This window comes from Homarus americanus, unplaced genomic scaffold, assembly GCF_018991925.1.
Source record: "Homarus americanus isolate GMGI-L3 unplaced genomic scaffold, GMGI_Hamer_2.0 scaffold30768, whole genome shotgun sequence".
NCBI classification, from domain to species: domain Eukaryota; kingdom Metazoa; phylum Arthropoda; class Malacostraca; order Decapoda; family Nephropidae; genus Homarus; species Homarus americanus.
The window spans coordinates 664,699-684,887 of record NW_024746690.1 but is presented as its reverse complement, the minus strand read 5'-3'; the positions used below and the strand labels follow the sequence as shown (position 1 = coordinate 684,887).

At 40.2% G+C, this 20,189-nt stretch overlaps 1 protein-coding gene across 5 annotated transcripts in view; it reads left to right on the top strand.

The window, feature by feature from the left end:
• LOC121879401 overlaps positions 1–20,189 on the top strand; it is an 81,378-nt gene that overhangs the window by 9,942 nt on the left and 51,247 nt on the right. For 4 of the 5 annotated variants that reach the window (XM_042386022.1, XM_042386024.1, XM_042386026.1 and 1 more), the window contains 3 exons: positions 13,311–13,734; positions 18,216–18,441; positions 19,696–19,829. In XM_042386022.1, coding sequence (XP_042241956.1) covers positions 13,311–13,734; positions 18,216–18,441; positions 19,696–19,829 — 784 coding nt within the window. Of the gene's footprint in view, positions 1–10,689; positions 11,038–13,310; positions 13,735–18,215; positions 18,442–19,695; positions 19,830–20,189 lie in introns of those variants that run through there. The other variant, XM_042386027.1, reaches the window with a different exon arrangement.

Here is a 20,189-nt window from a genome sequence, read left to right as displayed (position 1 = left end):
TCTTGTTGCCTGCGTCTTCCGGGTGACTTTTTGTGGTCACTACCGTTTTTATTGCTGTTTATTTTATATATAATCAAGTGAATCTTTATTAGAAAAAAAACTTTTAGGAAATCGATATTGTACTGACTGGTCATCGCTAATTTACATTTGTTGTTGTTTTTACATAGAGTTTTTTAATGTGTTGGTAGCATTAAATCGTTTCCCAAGTAACAGTCCATATTACCCACCTCCAGGGCCTAGACGTTTATGTGACGCCCAGACTTAAGGTGTAGATTTAAATAGTTTAAATAAGTACTTTAATGTAAGTGTTGTTAGTGTTGACAAAAGAAATTATTCATTTTAGTAGCACGTATGGCGGGGTTGTGGTGTTCATAGGAGGAATTTAGGTTAATAACATCACACTGCAACCCAACACCACACAGCCTAGCCAGAGGGCGTTTCAGGGACCGCAGGGTTATCTGAGAATTATCACGTTCAAGTTGAGAGAAATAAGAGAGTATGGTACCTATGATAATATAGTAAATTTGTTTAGAATATACAATAATGCTGTGTAATTTGTTGTGAGGAAGCGTGCATATAAGATGGTTGGTTAGATATGCGATATGGTGTTATATTTTACCTGGAGGATATATCCAGTAATCGTTATAATAGATCTTGATACTCGGGGTAGGTGGGATATGCCAATGATTAACAGTGGAAGTATAACGAGGTATTCAATATGGATAAATAAAGCAGAATGTTATTTTATACAAATAATATGGATAACAGCGAAAGTTGATCTAAAATCTTTACAATTATGAACATCTGTATCTTCAAAAATGTTGTTGTTATAGTTGTTTTCTGATGTCATATTTTGCACTGTGGTTCATGGAGAACTCTATAGAACAAATATTTGGATCAATGTCTAAATGCGGCCAAGGTCACACAGGCTAACATAGCTAAGCGTCGTAGGGCAATCCCGTAAAATCTATACAGGTGAGCGGGTACATACGTGTCCCCCCGCCTGGCCTCCAGTTACTCCCAGGCAGAACCAACGACCACCAACATGCCGCTATAATAAAGCAAATGTAAACTAATTTGCATATTGCCCTTACGCCTTACGCCTTGTATTCCTGTTTTTAGGTAATGAGGATATCCGTTCCAGATATTTAGACGATTTTTTTCAATAGTGGGTGCGGCAACGATCCTTTAAGGGATATCTTTTGTTCCCTTAAATGGGTTGATGTAATTACCGAAATACAGTTGTTTTAAGGATTCATTATACAGGGTGTGATAGTATATAAGCGCGTTTACGTGTGTTTTAAGCCAGTAACTATTCGAACTGACGAAAAATAATGACCTTGTTGTGTACACTTAAGCGGTGTGGAAAACGTTATCACTTATCACGTTCTATCACCAGGACGTACGCCTGCGTTCGGTGATTATCGTATTAAAAGCTGTATCGTATTCAATATTTAAGCCCAAGAATATTGTGTATATATTATTATTTAATGCACTTGTAAGTAACAAAAAAAGTGGTAACTTAAATCGAAAATGAAATGAAACTTTCGGCAACTGCGGGGTGAGTCAGAGGTGTAGTGGGCTGTGACGTCATGACGGCAGTGTGTCAGTGTTGATCAATGTGTAGTTTTCGTTGGTAGCGCTGCTCAGGCGATTACAACCAGTGTTGTGCACAGCACTGTTGTAAACTGACCCAGCCTGCCAGGTGTAGCACTCAACCGGGTCACTCCGCTTGCGCTAATTATTTGCAACGAAAAATATGTATGCTTTTGATGAAGAGATTAATATTTATGACAAGTCTTTCTTAGAGTTTTGCATGAAAATTAAGTTTCTTGGTTATTAACTGCGCTGCGAGGGTTGGGTGTATATGTTATATAGTTTAACCTCAGTGAGTCGGTTAAATGCCAACTCTTTGAGAATCCTGACTATGGCAGGCCAGGGGAGGGGTGAATGATCAAGGTCTGTCATGAATACGTAATGAGCGGGGTGTGGCAACCTCGCTTATGTCATTAGTTCTCAATGTCTGTCTTTTCCTACTGATGTGCCAGACGAGAGAGCTATTTTTAGAATACGTGAGTAGCCCCCCCCCCCAAAGATTAACCACCCGAATGCTACCGGAAGAGGCTAGGTTAGGTTAGGATGGTTAATTTAAGGTGACATAAGCTAGGGTGTGTTAAGCTTCAGGTGATCCTTTATTTTGTCATTATCATAGGCCTCCCTCCCCACTCCCTCCGCGACAATGGCTCCTCTTCATCCCAGGTCGCGCGCATCAGCCATAACGAGAAATAATTTGGTCATCGCTATCATTTATTCTTTTTCTTTTATCTCCTCCGCGTATAGAAGTTCTATTATATACCAATCGTGTGTGTTTGTTTCATCTTTTAACTGGTTTGTCTGTCTGTCTGTGTCTGTCTGTCTAATTTTTTGAACAGTTTCCTGAAGTTTCTCTCTCAAAGTACTGAAAGTGGAGGTACAGTTAGATTGAGAGCTTTTTTTTATATGTTAAAATAAAAAAAAAATCCAATGCCACGTCCTGTAATCCCCTGAGGTAAACAAACAACGTCTAGGTTAGGTTAGGTTAGGTTAGGTTAGGTTAGGTTAGGGTTCACCGTCTCCACTGCACTTTGCATCCCACCACTCTTCAAATTTCGGAAAATCAAAATAATATATTACCAGGTATCAGTTGTTACGTGGATCTATGGAATAAAAGATTGATATTTATTCAGTTAATCGTCATGCATACAAGTTTACATTGAGTCAGTATGTGTATAGAAAATATAGGTATACAGTTCAACATGTATAATACCCTACACCAGTCACTACCCTAAACCAGTCACTACCCTACACCAGTCACTACCCTAAACCAGTCACTACCCTACACCAGTCACTACCCTACTCCAGTCACTACCCTACGCCAGTCACTACCCTACGCCAGTCTACCACACATCAGTCACTACCCTACACCAGTCACTACCCTACACCAGTCACTACCACACACCAGTCACTACCATACACCACCCATGATATTTCACTAGTGTTCCCTGAATACAGCGTCATATCTATACCAGATGAGTATGTTGGCCAAGACCCCAAGCGAGCACTTACCACCATCTGCGCCTCCACCCACCGCTGATTCTGGCACCCAGCCTTACCTCCCAGCTAGTGTTGTTGGCTATCCTGGGCTTTGAAGGAGGGGAGAGAGGGGCAGATTGGTGTTGGGAAGGGGAGAGGGTTGGTTGGAACTAAGGGGGATTTAGGAGAGAGGGTTGCGTACCATATTTACCCTTTACCCTCACCTCGCTTCTACGTGTTAGGAAATCTCTAGAGCTTCTTGTTTCTAGATTGAGTATTTTGTTTCAGAATTAGTGTGTGTGTGTGTGTGTGTGTGTGTGTGTGTGTGTGTGTGTGTGTGTGTGTGTGTGTGTGTGCATCAGAGATAGAGAGTGGAAGAGGGAGAGGGTGAATAAGGATAATGTTATATCGATCGAGGGAGGACTAGGAGGCTTTCTCCGCCTTTGTGTTCGTCAGGACTGAAAATTACACGGAAATACAGAATGATTCGTGTACTGAGAATCGCTGTTGCTTACATTATTCACGAATATAATAGTTAACAGTTCAAAGATTACCAAATAAGCCGTGATTTTTTTTTCTCAGTAATTGTTACATTAGTTGGGGGATTCCTTACTTAATCTAACCTAGTTCATACAACAGGGAATTTCAACATTGTAACAGTGCAAAAGTATGATTGGCTGGTTGACTAGGCGTTGTTGACAATTTTTACAATGGGTGGGAACTGTGAGATTGGGCTGTTCGTATAGCGATCAGTGCGTAGTCGTATGGGTTGTGTGTGTGTGTGTGTGTAAATATTGGTAGAGTTGATTTCTTGCCAGGTTATGACCGTGGGTGTTATTACTATTTGCATTTTTACCCACGTATCGCTTTTCAAAATTGTCGGAGTGAATTACCTAAAACTAAGACAACCTTAATGTATTTCACATGATGTATTTCACCCTAACGCTACCTGGGGGAGGGTTAGATTAGGTTAGCGTGGTTAAACTCTTGGTGATATAAGAAGGGGGTGTTTAATATTCATGGGATCCGCCGGAGTTCCACACGTACTACAATTGACATATTTAGGTGTGCGAGTTTTCCCAAATTGTTATACTTACATTATTTTGTCGTGAAGACGTAGAACTATAATCAGAAATAAAATTATCTTCATATCTTTTTAATTTATTTTTTTACTCAAGCAAGTAAACATGGAGATAACAGTACAGTATGAACCACAACAGACATGTCTCGCAACCGGTGTCGATCATGGTCTGCCTCGGTGTGTTCCACGCCCTCACAGCTTCACACGCTTAAGTTTGAATGAGCGTAGCACTTGTTCCTCCAGTTTCTTATGCTTTATTGTATATCAACTTTATTGTTTTTGATAGATGGAAGAAGTAAACGTGAAACATATACTGATTTTGTTTTAATTTTGCTGAAGCTCTTGCAATAGTTTCATTTAAAATTTATAATGATAATGTTTCGTGTATTGTATTTGTATAACGATTAATATTTATGTTAACGTAGAAAAGAATTACATTAAAAAGAGCTTCTTTGTTGGCTAATAATGTGAATTAATCAGCTGACCACACTTGTTTTGTTTTGCTGTGTATAGGATGTGATACAGCCCAGTCCCTCAAGTCTAATACTAACAGTGTAGTAATTAGTACCGCACTGACCTTGATTTATATACTGTACCTGTTGAGGGAGGAATATCTTGATGGCTGTTGATAAGTGTAAGACCCGTGACTGATATAATGCCGAGTTTGAACATAATATTTGATAAAAAATTTATTCCGTTGTGTAATATTTATCTTGTTATCATGCATTATCATTTGTGGTGAGGCAGAATATCAGTGAACTCGCCACACCACATCCAGCTAACCAGTGGTGTATGTGCCTTTGTGTACTGGTGATAAACTCTTTTTTGGAGGACCCGTAACACCTGCTTAATTAAGAGATTGCCTCCCAGCCCTCCTTATCTCTATCCGTGGATCAACATTGCCTGAAGAGTTTTAAAAGGGCCAGTAATTAAATCAAAGGCCTTTATGCCTCGTGTCCTTAGTGTGTGTGTGTGTGATCAGACTCGTTCCCGCTATTTTTTTCGACGTATCAGTACTCCCCTGGTGGCCAAGGGGTGTACACGTACGACTATATAGTCTGTGAGGTGAGGACATTAAGTTATCAGTTGGTGCTGGGACATCATCACGGCATCTTGGGTTTGTCTCTAAACTTACAATCAGTATTTTAATATTGTGATGTCTTTCTAGGAGACTACCATTATGTGTATTGGTATAGGTTTAGTTGTTCTACTCACTTATGTTGTAAATGAGAAAATACTGAGCCAAGTTAAGCTCGCCCTTTGTAATGATCTGTCATCAGTTTAAGGTAAAGTAGAACAAGTTATGTTAGTGTAGATGGGATTTTGTAGATGGTAGTAGGATAGCGAGAGCTTGTGCCTTTAAAACGGTGCTTCTTGAGAGGGTGAAGCAACCGTGTTAGTCATATTAGTTGTACTTTCTGTTTATAGTGTGAAAACATGATTAAGGCTAATACTCGGCCTAGTGATATAAGACTTCATCACCTTGGCAACAGGCCCTGACTCATCCCGCATCTTGAGAAATATTACTCACTTCGTATTAGTTTAGTGGCAATTGACATAACATGTTTAAGCACAGTGTTAATGCGACCTATGTTTACGTTTCCCCATAATATGTATTAGTCAATCAGATGGTGAAATACTGTAATTTCCATATTTAGCAGTTTTATGGCCACACAAGAGTATGTGTGATCACTCGTGGACTATTACACACACACACACAGACACACACACACAGACACACACACACACACACACACACACACACCATCCAGAATTCTAAAACTATTTTCTACTTGGCTTCCCTCTCTTTTCCGGGGGAGGCGGTGGGATACAAATGCTCCCCCCTTAAAACAAACCATCTCACTCCTCCTCCCACCCTCCACTTCCTGCCATAATATCAACCACTGACTTAATCAATTACTTCTATGTTCAGTGTCTTTGCCACCTAGCTTAGTCAAGCAGCCGGTGATGGTATTCAGTATTCCCGCCTTAGTAGACCCATCAGCGTCACCAAGAGGCTACATACAGTGTCGTTAATATCCCACTTTAATTCTCTCAATGAAGTAACCGGTAAAGATGTTAGGATATTATAGGTACATTTTGTTACTATGCAGGATGGTATTTATTACGTGATGGTCATTCAGTAGCTTTAATTATGAGAAGTCTGCTTCGGGAATAACTGGTGATATTAATTGAAACTGATGGAAGTTCTTGTTTGTTTCCAATTTTTTTTTTTTTTGCTCAACACTCGTGCGGCTGGCAAAGTTTGTCGGGACGTCTGAACGAGTGGAATTTTTTTGTCGAGTCAGCTTACTTAACCTACACATTCCCGTCATCGTTTTTTTATTTGCGTCATATTCTATATACTGGCTTATAGATATCAAGGATCATATTTCATTTAGGACAGTAATACCCTTATATCAAGATATACTATGTTCAGATATACTGTAGTTATATAATATCCCTTACGTTTCGACCCTGTTTTAGCCATATAGTATTCTGTTATATGTTGGTAGTTATTAGGGAGATATACGCCGTAAATAGTGTGCTAGTCATGACTAACATTTTCTTAGTAGTGAGCATTTTTAGAAGGTTGGTTAGGTACCTCGCCGCCCCCACCCACCTCTCCCCCTCATTACCTTCCTCCCGCACTGACGACCAGACACCCTCACCTCTCCTCCCACCATGACCAATCACAGTCCCGGAGCCCGAGCCCGTGCTTGACGTCATGTGGCATGATGCAAGGCACGGTGCCGCACTGCCAAGGTATGCCAGGCTCTCTCACCATTCCTTCCTCTCCCTTCATGGCCAGCTTAGGGGGTGAGGGTAAAGAAATGGGGGCAGCTCTGGCACCTTGAAATAGTTACACGTAATGTTAAACGTTGCCGCCACGGTATATGGTAAAGAACCTGGAGTTTGTTGGTTTACACAGAGAAAATTGCTGTACTGTTGATAGTAAAGGTAGTGAGGCAGGACCCACTCGTCGAGTACTAAGCGAGTACCTAGTATGCGAACCAGGCGAGTCTCTTAAGGTACACACGTATACACAGTCGTGTTAAGTGGTGCACGTACTGTACAGTCCAGCAGGTCTCACAGAAGCAGTGTGTACCATGTTAAGTGACACACAGACACAACACTAGTACAGTACTGACAAGTGACAATAACTGACTGAGCCGCGTGTTTTCAGTACCTGTGATAAAAACATGTTAGTAAATACACGAGTTTCAACTAGAGCCACAAAATTGACTGTTGTTTAGGTAAGGCTACGTTAGGTTAAGTTAGGTTTAGTTATGTTAGGTTAGGCTGGAACTTGTGGTTCATTGCGTAGTTGCCACAGTTTAGTTCTATCTTATCAAGGACAGTTATAATCATGCAGCGGGAGGCATGACTCGCTTGTCGCCAGGTGGTATGTTTACACCCATTTTTTTTATAGGAATCTTTTACAATTAATCTTTTTGCTTTTCTTTTTGTCCCTGATCGAGTGTACATATGACGTTTCTTCTATATTTACATACACCTGTGAACAGTTTATTCGGCTCGTGGTGCTGTGGTGAGGCGATAAGTGGCCCACCTCACTATGTGCTAACAGTATTGCCATTTCCATTCATTAGGTTTTCTGTTTGATTCTGAAGGAAGACATTTTTATCTCTACGTCAGCAATACTTCTTCTGCCTCTAGTAAACAGTAATACAACACCCAAGATAAAGAAAAAAAACGTCATAAGAGTTCGGTTTTGTTGGTGTTGCCATTTTGTTTTTGGGTGTAAACTTTGAGGGTGAACGGATGGGCAACAGGTAGTGGAGGAACGCTGGCGCGATTCTTAAGAGTTTGGTTGACTTTTTTCTTTTATGGGGATTAGCCCACCCGAGGTCACTGACCCACATCAGGGCCTGGAGGGCGAAAATGTAATAATAATAATAGTAATAATATTACATGTAATAATAAAGAACCATAAAGAAATACAAAAATGAAAAAAAAGATTAACAGTGAGAAACAATATATGTATGTTGTGTTGTCAATGGTAAGAGAAACAATTGAGACCCTGCAATTGTGTGTAAATGAGGCAGAGAGTCATATCAGCAACCTGGGACTTGGTCACAATTTTGTGATGGTAGTTAGTGCCTCTGAAGCTGTTCTTAACCCTGCTGCTCCTGTGATCACTCCCTACCATTAAAGGCAGTACGTAAATAGTTTAGGCATTCTGTGTACGTTTTATGGTAAATAATGGAATCACGGGTTGAATATGTTAAAAGTTTGTCAGGTTTATTTAGTTGCAGTTCATACAGTATGTGAACTGTGACACACACACACACACACATGGTGGCAGCGACGTGTAATCTTTATTAGGTCGTAAATTTAAATCCTGTGTGTTATTCTATCACATTAGACATGTCTTGATCACACTGTTATCATGATCAAGACACGAAGGTGAAGTGTCGAAGTTTTCATTGATAACATAAGGTACAGCGGCCGAGTAGATACAACATTTACCTCCTGTTCAAAGCGTGAATGATTCACTCCCAGGGCACCTGCAGTTCATCTACCAGTAAATGGGTGCACAACTTTACATTTGGGCCAATAAAGGCAGTGTACCGAAGATTTGGTATAGTGTGCCTTTAATGGACCGGTACCAAATATTAACATTAACATTTTAATGGCGTAGTATCCTCTGAAAACAAAAAACGCTGGTTGAAATTAAGATGTCTGCTTATCCTTGGTGACTCCGCGCACCCTGCTGGGAGAGTGGCGGGGCGGGAGGTGGCATGCTGCTATCCAGGGAGCCACGGAGGAAGGATTTTTCTGACTTAATAGCTTTGCATGGTGTTCTTACTATACCTGGCACCAACCTGGAGGTACGGGGAAGAGGGGAGACGAAACCGAGTTAATTATGATCACGGGTGTGTTTATCTTGTCTCCAGGATGGGAGGGAGGAAGAGGAATGGGGGGAAGGGAGTTTGTTATTGGTGCTGAGGACAAGGGAAGGGGAGTGGGAGAGCTCAATCAAGTCCCACCACAGAAGCGGAGGTCCCGTTACCATGGGGGCCGGGATGGGGGAGAAAATAGAGACCTAAAGCTAGTGATTCTCTAAGGCTCCAGCGAGGCCTTCTGTGCTGTTTACTTGGATGCCCATTGCAACAAATCTGACCCATTGTGCTGCTGCTTGGTCATAAACGAAGACCATGGCGCAACATTATTATGCCATGATCTTGTTTATACATCACCTCACTGGCCGCCTCGGGAGAGAGAAGAAAAGGAATATCTATAAAGAGACACATAAATACACGTCAACCCACCACAGGCCTGTGAATATTAACCCTTTTCTCGCGGGAATGTGTAGACCTGGCTTCTTTATCGTGTACTGATCCTTTTTTTTTTTTTATCATCATTAGAGGAAGAGATTTGTCTCGTCCAAAATGTTGTGCAAGTTGGATTTTCATTTGACAGTAGTAGTGTCCTAAGTTTTATACATGATCCATAACTTGTGAGGGGTGGATGAAGGCAACAAGATTGTTTACCTCGTGGGAGCTGCATGGTGTGACGTGCCCCGGAGCTGCATGGTGTGACGTGCCCCGGATCTTGGGAAGGTATTTCTTGCCACCATCTCATCTCTTCTGCTACCCAAGGGATGCCCCTCGACTTTACTACCCCTTTTTTTCTCTGCCAAGAGTGATGTTATTAGTTGTATAAAATGACTTCACAGTAGTACTGATACTAAGAAATTGCAAGAGGTATTTTGACGTCTTGAGAATTACTTTCAGAAACCTTGTCGGACTTGGAGGATACAAGAGGTCGGTGTCACTGATGGGTTCCTGGGGACTGTTCTGCAACCAATCGAATGAAAATCTTAATTTAACAAAGAATACGACAAAAACTGCAATAACAGTGCTTAAGATAAGACTGCATCTTTTACTATTATTGCCAAGAGTGTGAGCTGGGGGAGGGGTCCTCACTCAGCTATGGCTTACGGTTCTGATGAGACTGGACCTGTGTTATATCAGCAGATATAACACAGGTCCAGTCTCACGTGTACTCTACACGTACAGTCGTACCATACTGCTCGGTACGCTGGCTTAAATAGCCTGTACCAAGTGCCCTCTGTACACTATTATCTCGTCATAAGGCTTTAAGTTGTTAAGACGTAAATTAGGTTATACATTACCGGAGAATCAGATTATGTATAAATAAGCAATGTATTAATGACTCGTACTATCGTTGAGTTTTGCTTTAGAGATGAAGCGTGTCTTCTCACCAAACTTTGTCATAAAGATTGTATTTGTGTCAGAAATTTTCGTCCTAAATAGTTATGCACTCTAAGTGTTTTTTTTTTATTTTGATTCACTTATAAATTATTAGAAGCACAGTGATTGTCTTCGTATGGGTAATATAATGAACGAACTTTGATTTTATGACACGAAAACGAAATGGTGTGCGAGCCAACCATGTGGTATTAGAATGAATCGGTCTTGTTCTGCGCCAGCGCACCTCCTGGCAGCAGACGAATGCCACCCAGCGCACCAACAGTTGACAGCCGGGATGCGTTTGGTAAACATATGCGTCCTCAATAATGTTTACAAATAAAAAATGTTTTCATTTTCGGGAATAACTACTAATTTAGAATCAAAGGCATATTGGCCCACAGGAACGATGACGAGTGCAGGTATAACAGTGATAGTGAAGTGATTTTTTCACCAAAGTGTACACAGAGTGCAGCGGCACCTTTTTGATTTACCTGGACTCAGGGTAATTATATTGCTAGTGACATATACTGAAATTTTCAAAGTAATCAGAAATATATACATTTCAAGTCTCTTCCGTCATTTAGGAAGACTCCGTGGAAAATAAATATGTCGCCTATCTATGAAGTCAGTGTCACCTATAACAAGGTATTTCAACCTTATGACTTATGTTGCCAGCAGTGTTTTGATAAGTAGAAAGTATCAACACCACAACGGAAGCGGGAGATATGTTTCATCCTAGCGTCCGGTGGTGATGCGCATTGATCTAGTTTAGTCTGTGAGTGTTTGGAGGCTGGAGAGTGAGGTGGGGGAGAGAGGGATGTTCAAGTGACGACGCTTGGGAGTAGCGGCGTCCAGGGGTCGTTGGGGAGGCTGTACCGTGAACTAATGGACAATGTAATGTGTAATATATTGTAATGTTTTTGGTAATACAAACTTATGAATAACCTCTTATGCAGTCATGTGAAAAAATAGATGATGCAGGCAAGGTAATGGTGATGATATCTTTTAGGGTGTTAGTGAAGGTGATGGTGAAAATGAGTGAATATACTGTATGTTAGGATGATAGTGAGGGCGATAGTGAAGATGTGTTTAGGATGATAGTGAAGGTAATGGTGAAATGTGTTAGGGTGATAGTGAAGATGTGTTTAGGATGATAGTGAAGGTAATGGTGAAATGTGTTAGGGTGATAGTGAGGTTGATAGTGAAGGAGTTTTAAGATATCTGCCGTTTCCCCACATCCCATTACATTATACAAACAAAATAACGTAAGATTTTGTAATAGCTGTTATTCAGGATTTGATTATTAATAAGAGTATCTCCTCCTTCACATCCTCTCCCTCTTCTCCCTCCCCCTTGCTTCCTTTATCCCCTCTCCTTCCTCCCTCCTACCTCCTCCACCCCCTCTCCTTCCTCCCTCCTACCTCCTCCGCCCCCTCTCCTTCCTTCCTCTATCTCCTCCCTTCCTCTTATCTCCTCCACCCCCTCTTCTTCCTTCCCCTGCCTTCCTTTTCCTTCCTTACTAATGAAGGTGAATCACACATTAGTGTACTTTACCTGTGAGCGTTCGTGGGGAAGCCAACAGGTAGGGAGTGAGAGTTCATTCTCGTACTGGCCGGTGGGGCAAGTGTCAGCTGAATGTACGACTGTAATTTGTCTACTCACTGAAAGATGAAATGTAATATATGTATCCTGTGTGTGTGTGAAAATGTAGTTAATATGTGTATCTAATATGTACCTGTTGAGTGAATGTATATTATGTACAGTATAAGCCCCCATCCGTCTCAACCAGGAGAGAGCCAAACCCACCACATACCTACCATTTTAGGTCAGGTGATTTAGTACCGTATGTGTGTGTGTTCCTCATAGTGCTCGTCAACCACAATGAAAGTGACGACCAAAAACACTTAATTTCTCCCAGAACGAAAATGACGCGTTGTTAAGAATGGTCATTTCGCTCTCATGTTTACCTGCTATTATTGAACAGTAAGCTAAGGGGACTGTTAGTCTGTTTACAGGTAATCGCTGGCGCCGGTAAGGGGGGTGGGATCGTTAGCCCCAGCTAAGACAATACCTAGACAGCGGCACCGGCGTCTTGGATACCAGAGCCATGCCGGGCTTTCACACCGCCCCTCCAAGCAGTACATTGAGAACCTGTGAATTTTGGGCAACTCGGCTACAGGGTGCTCCACGAGAGTCACTGCTTTTAGGTCGCTTTGGTGGTTTAGATGTTGGAGAGAAAATGTCCAGTGCGGTAAAATGAGGATACCGGCAGACAAACTCTAGGAAGTGAGGGAAATGAAGGTACACGTGGCGTAGTAAGGATCCTGTAGTGAATGGCTGACGCTCGTGATGTTCGGTACTTCTGGTTATGGTTCGATAGTACTTCGTGACGCTTCCAAGGAGCGTTTTTCTATCACTTGAATCATGATACTTATACTTGTTCTTTGCACGGTTGAGGAACACCACATGATGCTGATCCCAGAGGATGATAGTGAAGATGTGTTAGGATGATAGTGAAGATGTATGTTAGGGTGATAGTGAGGATGTCTTATGTTGAAAGATAATGGGGATGCTAGCGAAGGAGTTATAAAATACCAAGCATCTCTCAATCTAACTTAGGCTAACATTCTTGATTATACTGGAAGGGTAAGTATAAAGATGCTTAAACTAGTTTGTCTCTTGCTGCTTGGTCTACTGCCCCTAAATATAGCCAGGTTGAGTAGCCTCGCATCGCCACCAACTGCTTGACCAGGATATATATAACACCATAATCCTAATGCTGTTGCTTCAAGTGTTTCTGTATATCCTGTGGACATAATGTTAACACCAGCTTGTTTGGGATCATTTCATGTTCACTGTTAAGATGTGTATGAAAACTTTTAGACTAATTGTTTTGTGTTTTGTCTATTCTCTCACAGGCGGACTCGAAGTAGGCGTCGACGGCGGTCTGATCAAAGTCGCGTGGACACTACCAACAGCAGCGTCAACACTTCACACCTACTAGAGCTATCCCACGACCACACACACCTCCACGACCACTCACACGACGACCACACACACCACCACGACCACATCAGACATCACCACAACCACTCACACTACCACGACCACTCACACCATCACGACCGCTCACACGACCACATCAGACATCACCACGAACACACGACTCATTTACACGACCAACCACACGGCAACATCCACACACTTCAGCACCTACACCACCACCACCACGACCACAACGGGGTCCACGCGCTAGAGCATCACCACGCACCACAATCACCGCAGCTCCTGAACATTGGCGAGATGGTGGGACGACGCTTGAGGACCCCACGCAAGAAGAAGGTAATGAGGGAGAGGGAGGGAGGTAGAGGGGGGACAGACACGAGATGATGGGGGAGACTGAGAAAATAGGGTGATAGAAGGAGGGAAAAAGAAAAGAGGAAATATACAGCTTGTGAAAAGAACTTATCACAAATGAGGGTGGAGAGAGGGAGCATAGGTTAAGGGAAGAAGAAAAGCTCTCCCGTGACATATTAGTCTCGACGAGAGATTATGAAGGAATCCACGATCCTGTACCAGCCTGATGATTGTAACTGCTTGTACATTGAGAACACTAACAAGAATATAAAACATCCGAGCAGATACAAAACCTGCCCAGGAACTAAAGTAATGTAAATATCGAAATAGTGACGTTACTGTAAGTTGTTGTAATCGTCACAGGTTAGGTTCATGGCATTGTTTTCTCAACCCCCCTCACCCCCCCCAAGAAAAAAAATAAATTATATACAGTATATACGTATATACAAAAAACTAAACCACGAAACCTCTTTTTCTTTCACTCCGAAAACCCCATATTACCATAGCAACGCGTGGTCAATTTTGGCATGATTTGCATACATATCTTATGCACTATGTTACACGTTGATCAAACTTAGCAAGTTTGACGTCAATGCGCAAATCTATTCTCGGTTTATGTTGGAGAAACAAAGACGGCCGAAAATAATATCCAGCGCCGCACTTATAGACAGAGTAACTACTAATACCTAACTCCTTGACACAAACATGGGCTGCGCCTTACAACATTCACCACAACCTCGAGACGTGACGCAGCCAGGGCCAGTAATCGTGAATTGATCGCCGGTATAATTAATTTCTGACGCTCCTGCATTAGCATCGTGTATTGAAGGTCAATGGGTCGTGTAAATACTTTGCCTCATCTGAGGTTGACAGGAAGGAAAGGGAGAGAGGGAGAAACCTGGTGATTTTAGTGAAAGGTAAACCAATAGGGTCATAGGTCGCGAATTATTCTGCGGAAAATAGTATTGCTTATAACGAATGCAACTTATGCACTGCACTTCCCTTCCTATTCCACCTTTTATATATATATATATATATATATATATATATATATATATATATATATATATATATATATATATATATATATATATATATATATATATATATATATATATGCAATTTCGGATGAGCGTATTAAAACCTGATAAATGCATTTACAGGTATCGTCGTTCGCTGGCTTCAACATACTTGACCACTGACTGGTTTAAACATCCAACTCTGACGTCATTGGCATGTTAACGATAGCGGGATTATTTCTTTCGTAATTACTAAACTGACGTTAGAATGACTCCAGAAAATAATATTGAGAACAATTACGTATCAAGACCTGTTAATGGTTAACGAAAAACTAGTATTTAATATTGTATTGATTAATAACAAGTTTTCTCTGAAGAACGAAAGGCGCGAGTTTTGATAGAGTTAACTTGGCCGGTGTTTTGACGGGAGGAAAAAGGAAGTCACTGGGTTTGGTTATCATGGTTATGCTCCATGCCTGTTATGGTAATAATCTCTGTTTTGGTACAGCTGTAATATTTCTGTTGTGGTACACCATTCTGGATTAGTAAAGCCCAGTGTTCCGCTGGGTTCCTTTACTGTGAAGGAACCCAGTGGAAAACAGCCTTGAACGGCTTACTCTGGGCTATCCTTAGTTAAGTCAAACTTCACCACTCTTCCTGTACAAGCATTGTTTATGGACATGGTGGAACATTTTTGTACTATTCTAGTGAATAGATAACCCAACTGATCTATGCCATGGTGGGTAAATTATGTTAATTGTGAATGTAGTTATTTTGGTGACTGGTTTGTTTACAGGTGTCATTCAGTAACAGTAGCTCGGTGTCACAGTCGGTACAGTCCTTCTTACCATCTTCATATATCGAGGTAACTTACGTAATTAAAGATACATTTGGGGGTGTTTTATATAACTAATCAGGATTATTGAAGTACCAATCTTGTATTTTATTGGGCTGGTGGATTGAGGTATATGTTGGTAATGTAGTAATTGAATACATTTTTCTTAACAGCTGTCATGAAACATTTCCCTGCAGTGATGTAGTGTACTGGTAGGCCTAGTTGAGATTAGCAGCAATTTTAGGCTTTATGGAACGCCTGAAGATTATTAACTTCCAGGTAATTTCAAGGTGGAAAAACTTCAGGATAGTTAAGCTGACAGGCAAAACTTTAGGTGAGCACTGATGGTGTGGAGGTTTTGGCCCACATGTCACTTCCTAAAAATTATTATTAATTTTTTTATTCCAATATCAGATTCATTAATTGCAGGGACATTTGTAAGGGTACTTTTCCAGTATATAACCCTGCAATAATTTTTAAGACCCTAAGTTTTTCACTTAACCAAACCTAGGTTAGGTTGAGTTAGGTGAAAAAACTAACAATTGTAAAAACTTTTGTGTGGTATAGTGGAAAAAAGGTAATCCTGGAGGAGCTGGTTAACACCAGAAAGCATTATTCAATTTCGTTAATTTGTTCTCCAGATGTCCATATCATTATAGCAAGCAGTTTAAAAGAGGTGAAATTTATTAGAACCTAATAGAATCTGGCCTAACCAACCAAAGAAACCTACCTAACCTTACCTAACTCTGTTGAAGTGCCATGGTGTAATTTTACATTTTTTGTGGACGTGAGAATGCGCATGGACCGAGAGGGCCGGTTGTACACAAACTGAGCTGACAACAACACACGCTGACTGCAGATTTCTCAGAGGAGAATTTACTATAAATAATGAATTTTTTCACGTAAAAAGCACGTGGAGACATCGTTTTGGTGTCATATGATCAGTTTTTCACCGTGTTTTGCCACACAATTCCCTTCATCCTTCATACCCTTCCTACTTCAGATGATTTATGATCGTTGATGGAGAGAAAAAAATTAAATTAAAAAGTTGTCACCTGTTTTAAAATACTATAGTAGAGGGGGGTTCCTGACTTACGAACTGGGTTAAACTTGAATTTTACAGTATTTTATTTACCTGATGACTTATTTTTTTCTTTCATTTAATGTATTTTGTCGTTCTACTTCTTTTTTCCTAAATTTAGTGATTTTAGATGTACATAAAGACTTGGGCTATGATGTACTGAGATTTTAAACATTGTACTGTAAGTACGGTATGCACATAGCATGTGTTCCAACTTACGTACATTTCCGACTTAAGAACGTCCTTAGGAACGGAACCCTTTCGTAACCCGGGACCCCCTGTACTTACTATATTGGTAACAACACCTGTGGAAAAAATTAACAAAATCGAAGAACGCCTTTTGGTGTTTGCCATCTCCCTCCAGTATTACCGGAAAAAAATATTCATTCCAATAAGATTTCTATAAACAAAATCCCACAAACTGGTAGTTTGGTAATGACCCTATTTTTAGTACTGTACTTGTATTTGTCCTTTTTGTATACAAGAAAAGTTTTTCAATACTTTAAGAATAGCAAACACCCATCCCAAGAATTGCGGTTTATGTAATTTGGTTTTCCTTGTTTATCTCAAGTGGAGGTCAGAATCTAACCTTCTTTGGTGTCTGATTTTTATTAATTTTTTTTAGTTGAGTTGCCCCGTGATCATGTTCTTTAACGGAATGTGATACTCAAGTCACCATTTAGTAGTCATTGTCAGTTTTAAGATATAGTATTTGTGTTTTATTATCACTTTATAAATGTCTATCATTTAAATAAATATAGAACTGTCTTTTAAGTTCCCAAATACTGTACTGTACTTTATTGTGAAGATATACAGTGGCTATCTCTATGCACATTGCAGCTGTTAAATTACAGTATATACAGTACATACTTTATAAACTGTTTATCAAATTTGGCGTGAATCACCCAAGCCTAAATCTGAGAATATTTTTCAGTTTAAATGAATTGCAGTAAGGTAGCTCTTGTTGGCTTATTTTACTGGTTTTAAATGACATGAACTTAGAATTTTTCCAATAGTAAACCCCGGAAAACCAAAAATGTGTAATCTTTAATTGCTTGGGTGAATATTGGGTATTCTCAAGGTGAGGGACAACTTTTCTTTAATACATTACTGTCTTGTACAATAAGTCTTAAAATGTGTAGCTAATGTAGATATACTGGTACGATAAATGTAAAGTATTACCGGAAGTTATTTAGTTTGTAAGCACATTTAAATCTGCCATGGGATTTAACAACAATGTGCTAAGGAGATTTTCTCTTCTCTATTTCTTTGTAAGTTGTTTGCAGACCAGATTTAGATTTTATTTATTAAAAGACGAAAAGTTTGAAGATTACGGTATGTAAAAAATACTGTACTATTTAAATAGTAAAGTGGTGATCATCTCATTTTTCTTTACCTTTTATTTATTGTACGTGTACAGTATACTGTAGTACTGTTTACAGGTATTTAGAAATGTAGGCATTGCTGTGTATTTAATTATTTTTTTGAGATTGTGATTTTAACATAGATTAAAAAAACTGCTTGTTTTCAGGATTCTTCTGTGGCTTCCAAAGAAAATAAGTCAACAACAGTTTCTCAGGCACTGGTAGACTGCAGCAGCAATGGTAGGCCACAGATGGGTATGAATGGTGGCATAGGAGGCCTTGCTGAAAGTGTGAAGAACAGTGTTATCAGCTTTCTCACACCGTCCACAGAGAGAAGTTTGCCTGCTATTGTGGAATCATCAGAATCAGGATTTGAAGAAGGAAATTTAACTGGTAAGGGCAGTTAATATGATATACTGTATATTGTTTTAAATATATTTTATTTATTTCATCTTTACTAACCTTTCCCTGCTTTGGTACAGGATGGATCTGAAGGAAGAGCAACACAGTCTCCTCCTTCATATGGTATCAGTCACTCTTTATCTGCTGTACTATGTGTCATAATGTGCCTTTTATACAACAAGGCTTCAAGATATCCATCAAGTTTGTGCTTGTAACTTTTTACAATCTGGTCCACTTTCATCAAGAGGTAGTGATACTTTCTTTTCTTTTATCCTCTTCACCACTGATCGGCTCGTTAGCCGCTTGGGCGATCTGTCACGTCTCTTACTTTTCCTTTTCTGGCACCGTACAGTCGGGGTCAAAAGTTCATTCCCTCCCAAACTGAAGCAGCATCAACCCCAAATGAGATACAGTACAACAGTAAGTAAGAAAGGAAGTTCGGAGACTAATTCCCGTGACTCAGTTTCACCACGGGGGACGAACTTTTGTCCGCGACAATACTGTACTGTACATACTTCTCAGTTGAAATGCTTTGTATGGTTTAGTTAACACAGCCTCCTCATTCAGTTTAATAGCTGGTTTAAAATTTTGCAGGTCACTTGTTAAGTGACCTGTTGCCTGCTAAACAAAGGATTGCAATATGAAATCCCATTAAATAGGTTTTTTATTGATGAGGAAATGTGCAGATTGGAGATGTGACCCAAGTTTATTATTGAGGGGTTCAAGTTGAGAGCACTAACTCACCTCTGCATCTTGGGTTTAATCCCTGGGTCAAATGTGAGAATACCAAATACTAATATTGCAAGTTTTCTGTGGGTGCTCCAGTGTCCTCCTGTAGCTACTAACAATTGAAATGGACCTTAAAATCAAACTAATTAGAGAAAATTGGGGGGGGGGGATCAAAGAAGCCACTGACTTTCTTTCTCTATTAAAGTGGTAAATTTAATAAAAAATAGATGGATGCAAGTCCACTGAATGTTTGTTCCAGCAATGACCAACCCAACTTAAAATGTATTGTGTGGCATAGTGTACAAGGAGGGGACCCAATTATCCACTCTTTAGGAAAAATATAGTGTGATAAATAAGATACTGTAAGTAGAACATATTGGGACAGGTTCATCCTCAACATTACTTACACTGTATGGCAGTAACAGTGAAAGGAAAAATATTTGCCATTCCTTTTTGCAGCCACGTATTATTTAATTATAAAAATGCTTTATGAATAATTTAATACTGTATCAACAGGTGAGACTGTGACGGCATCTTCACCATTTGCTGAGAAGTTTGTATGTGCTCGCGAGTTCTTTGCTGAGGCTCAAACAAGAGATCGTCTCACCAGTGACTATTTTAGTGGAACTGACACACCTTCTAAGCTCAGGGTATGTTTTTTTTATTATTACAGTATTTAGTTTGTGTTGGTCAACATGGGTGTCACCAGTCACTTGTACTCAGTTATGCTTTAAATTTTTCATGAAGGAAAATCCCTCACCCAACATGAAATATAGTCTTGGGTTAAAAAGTTTTGTGGGCATTGAATTGCAACTAAAAATAAGAACAAACAGTGCCACCTCTTGCCCAAGAAACTAGGATCTCAGTCTACAGTATAGACAGTTTTGTAACAGTTTGGCTGATGTTAGGGACTCCACTTATGTGAATGGGGATGACAATAAGATGTGTATTTTGGATTCATATTACTGGGATCAAAGTACAGTCTCTCCAATATGACCTTTACCATCAGT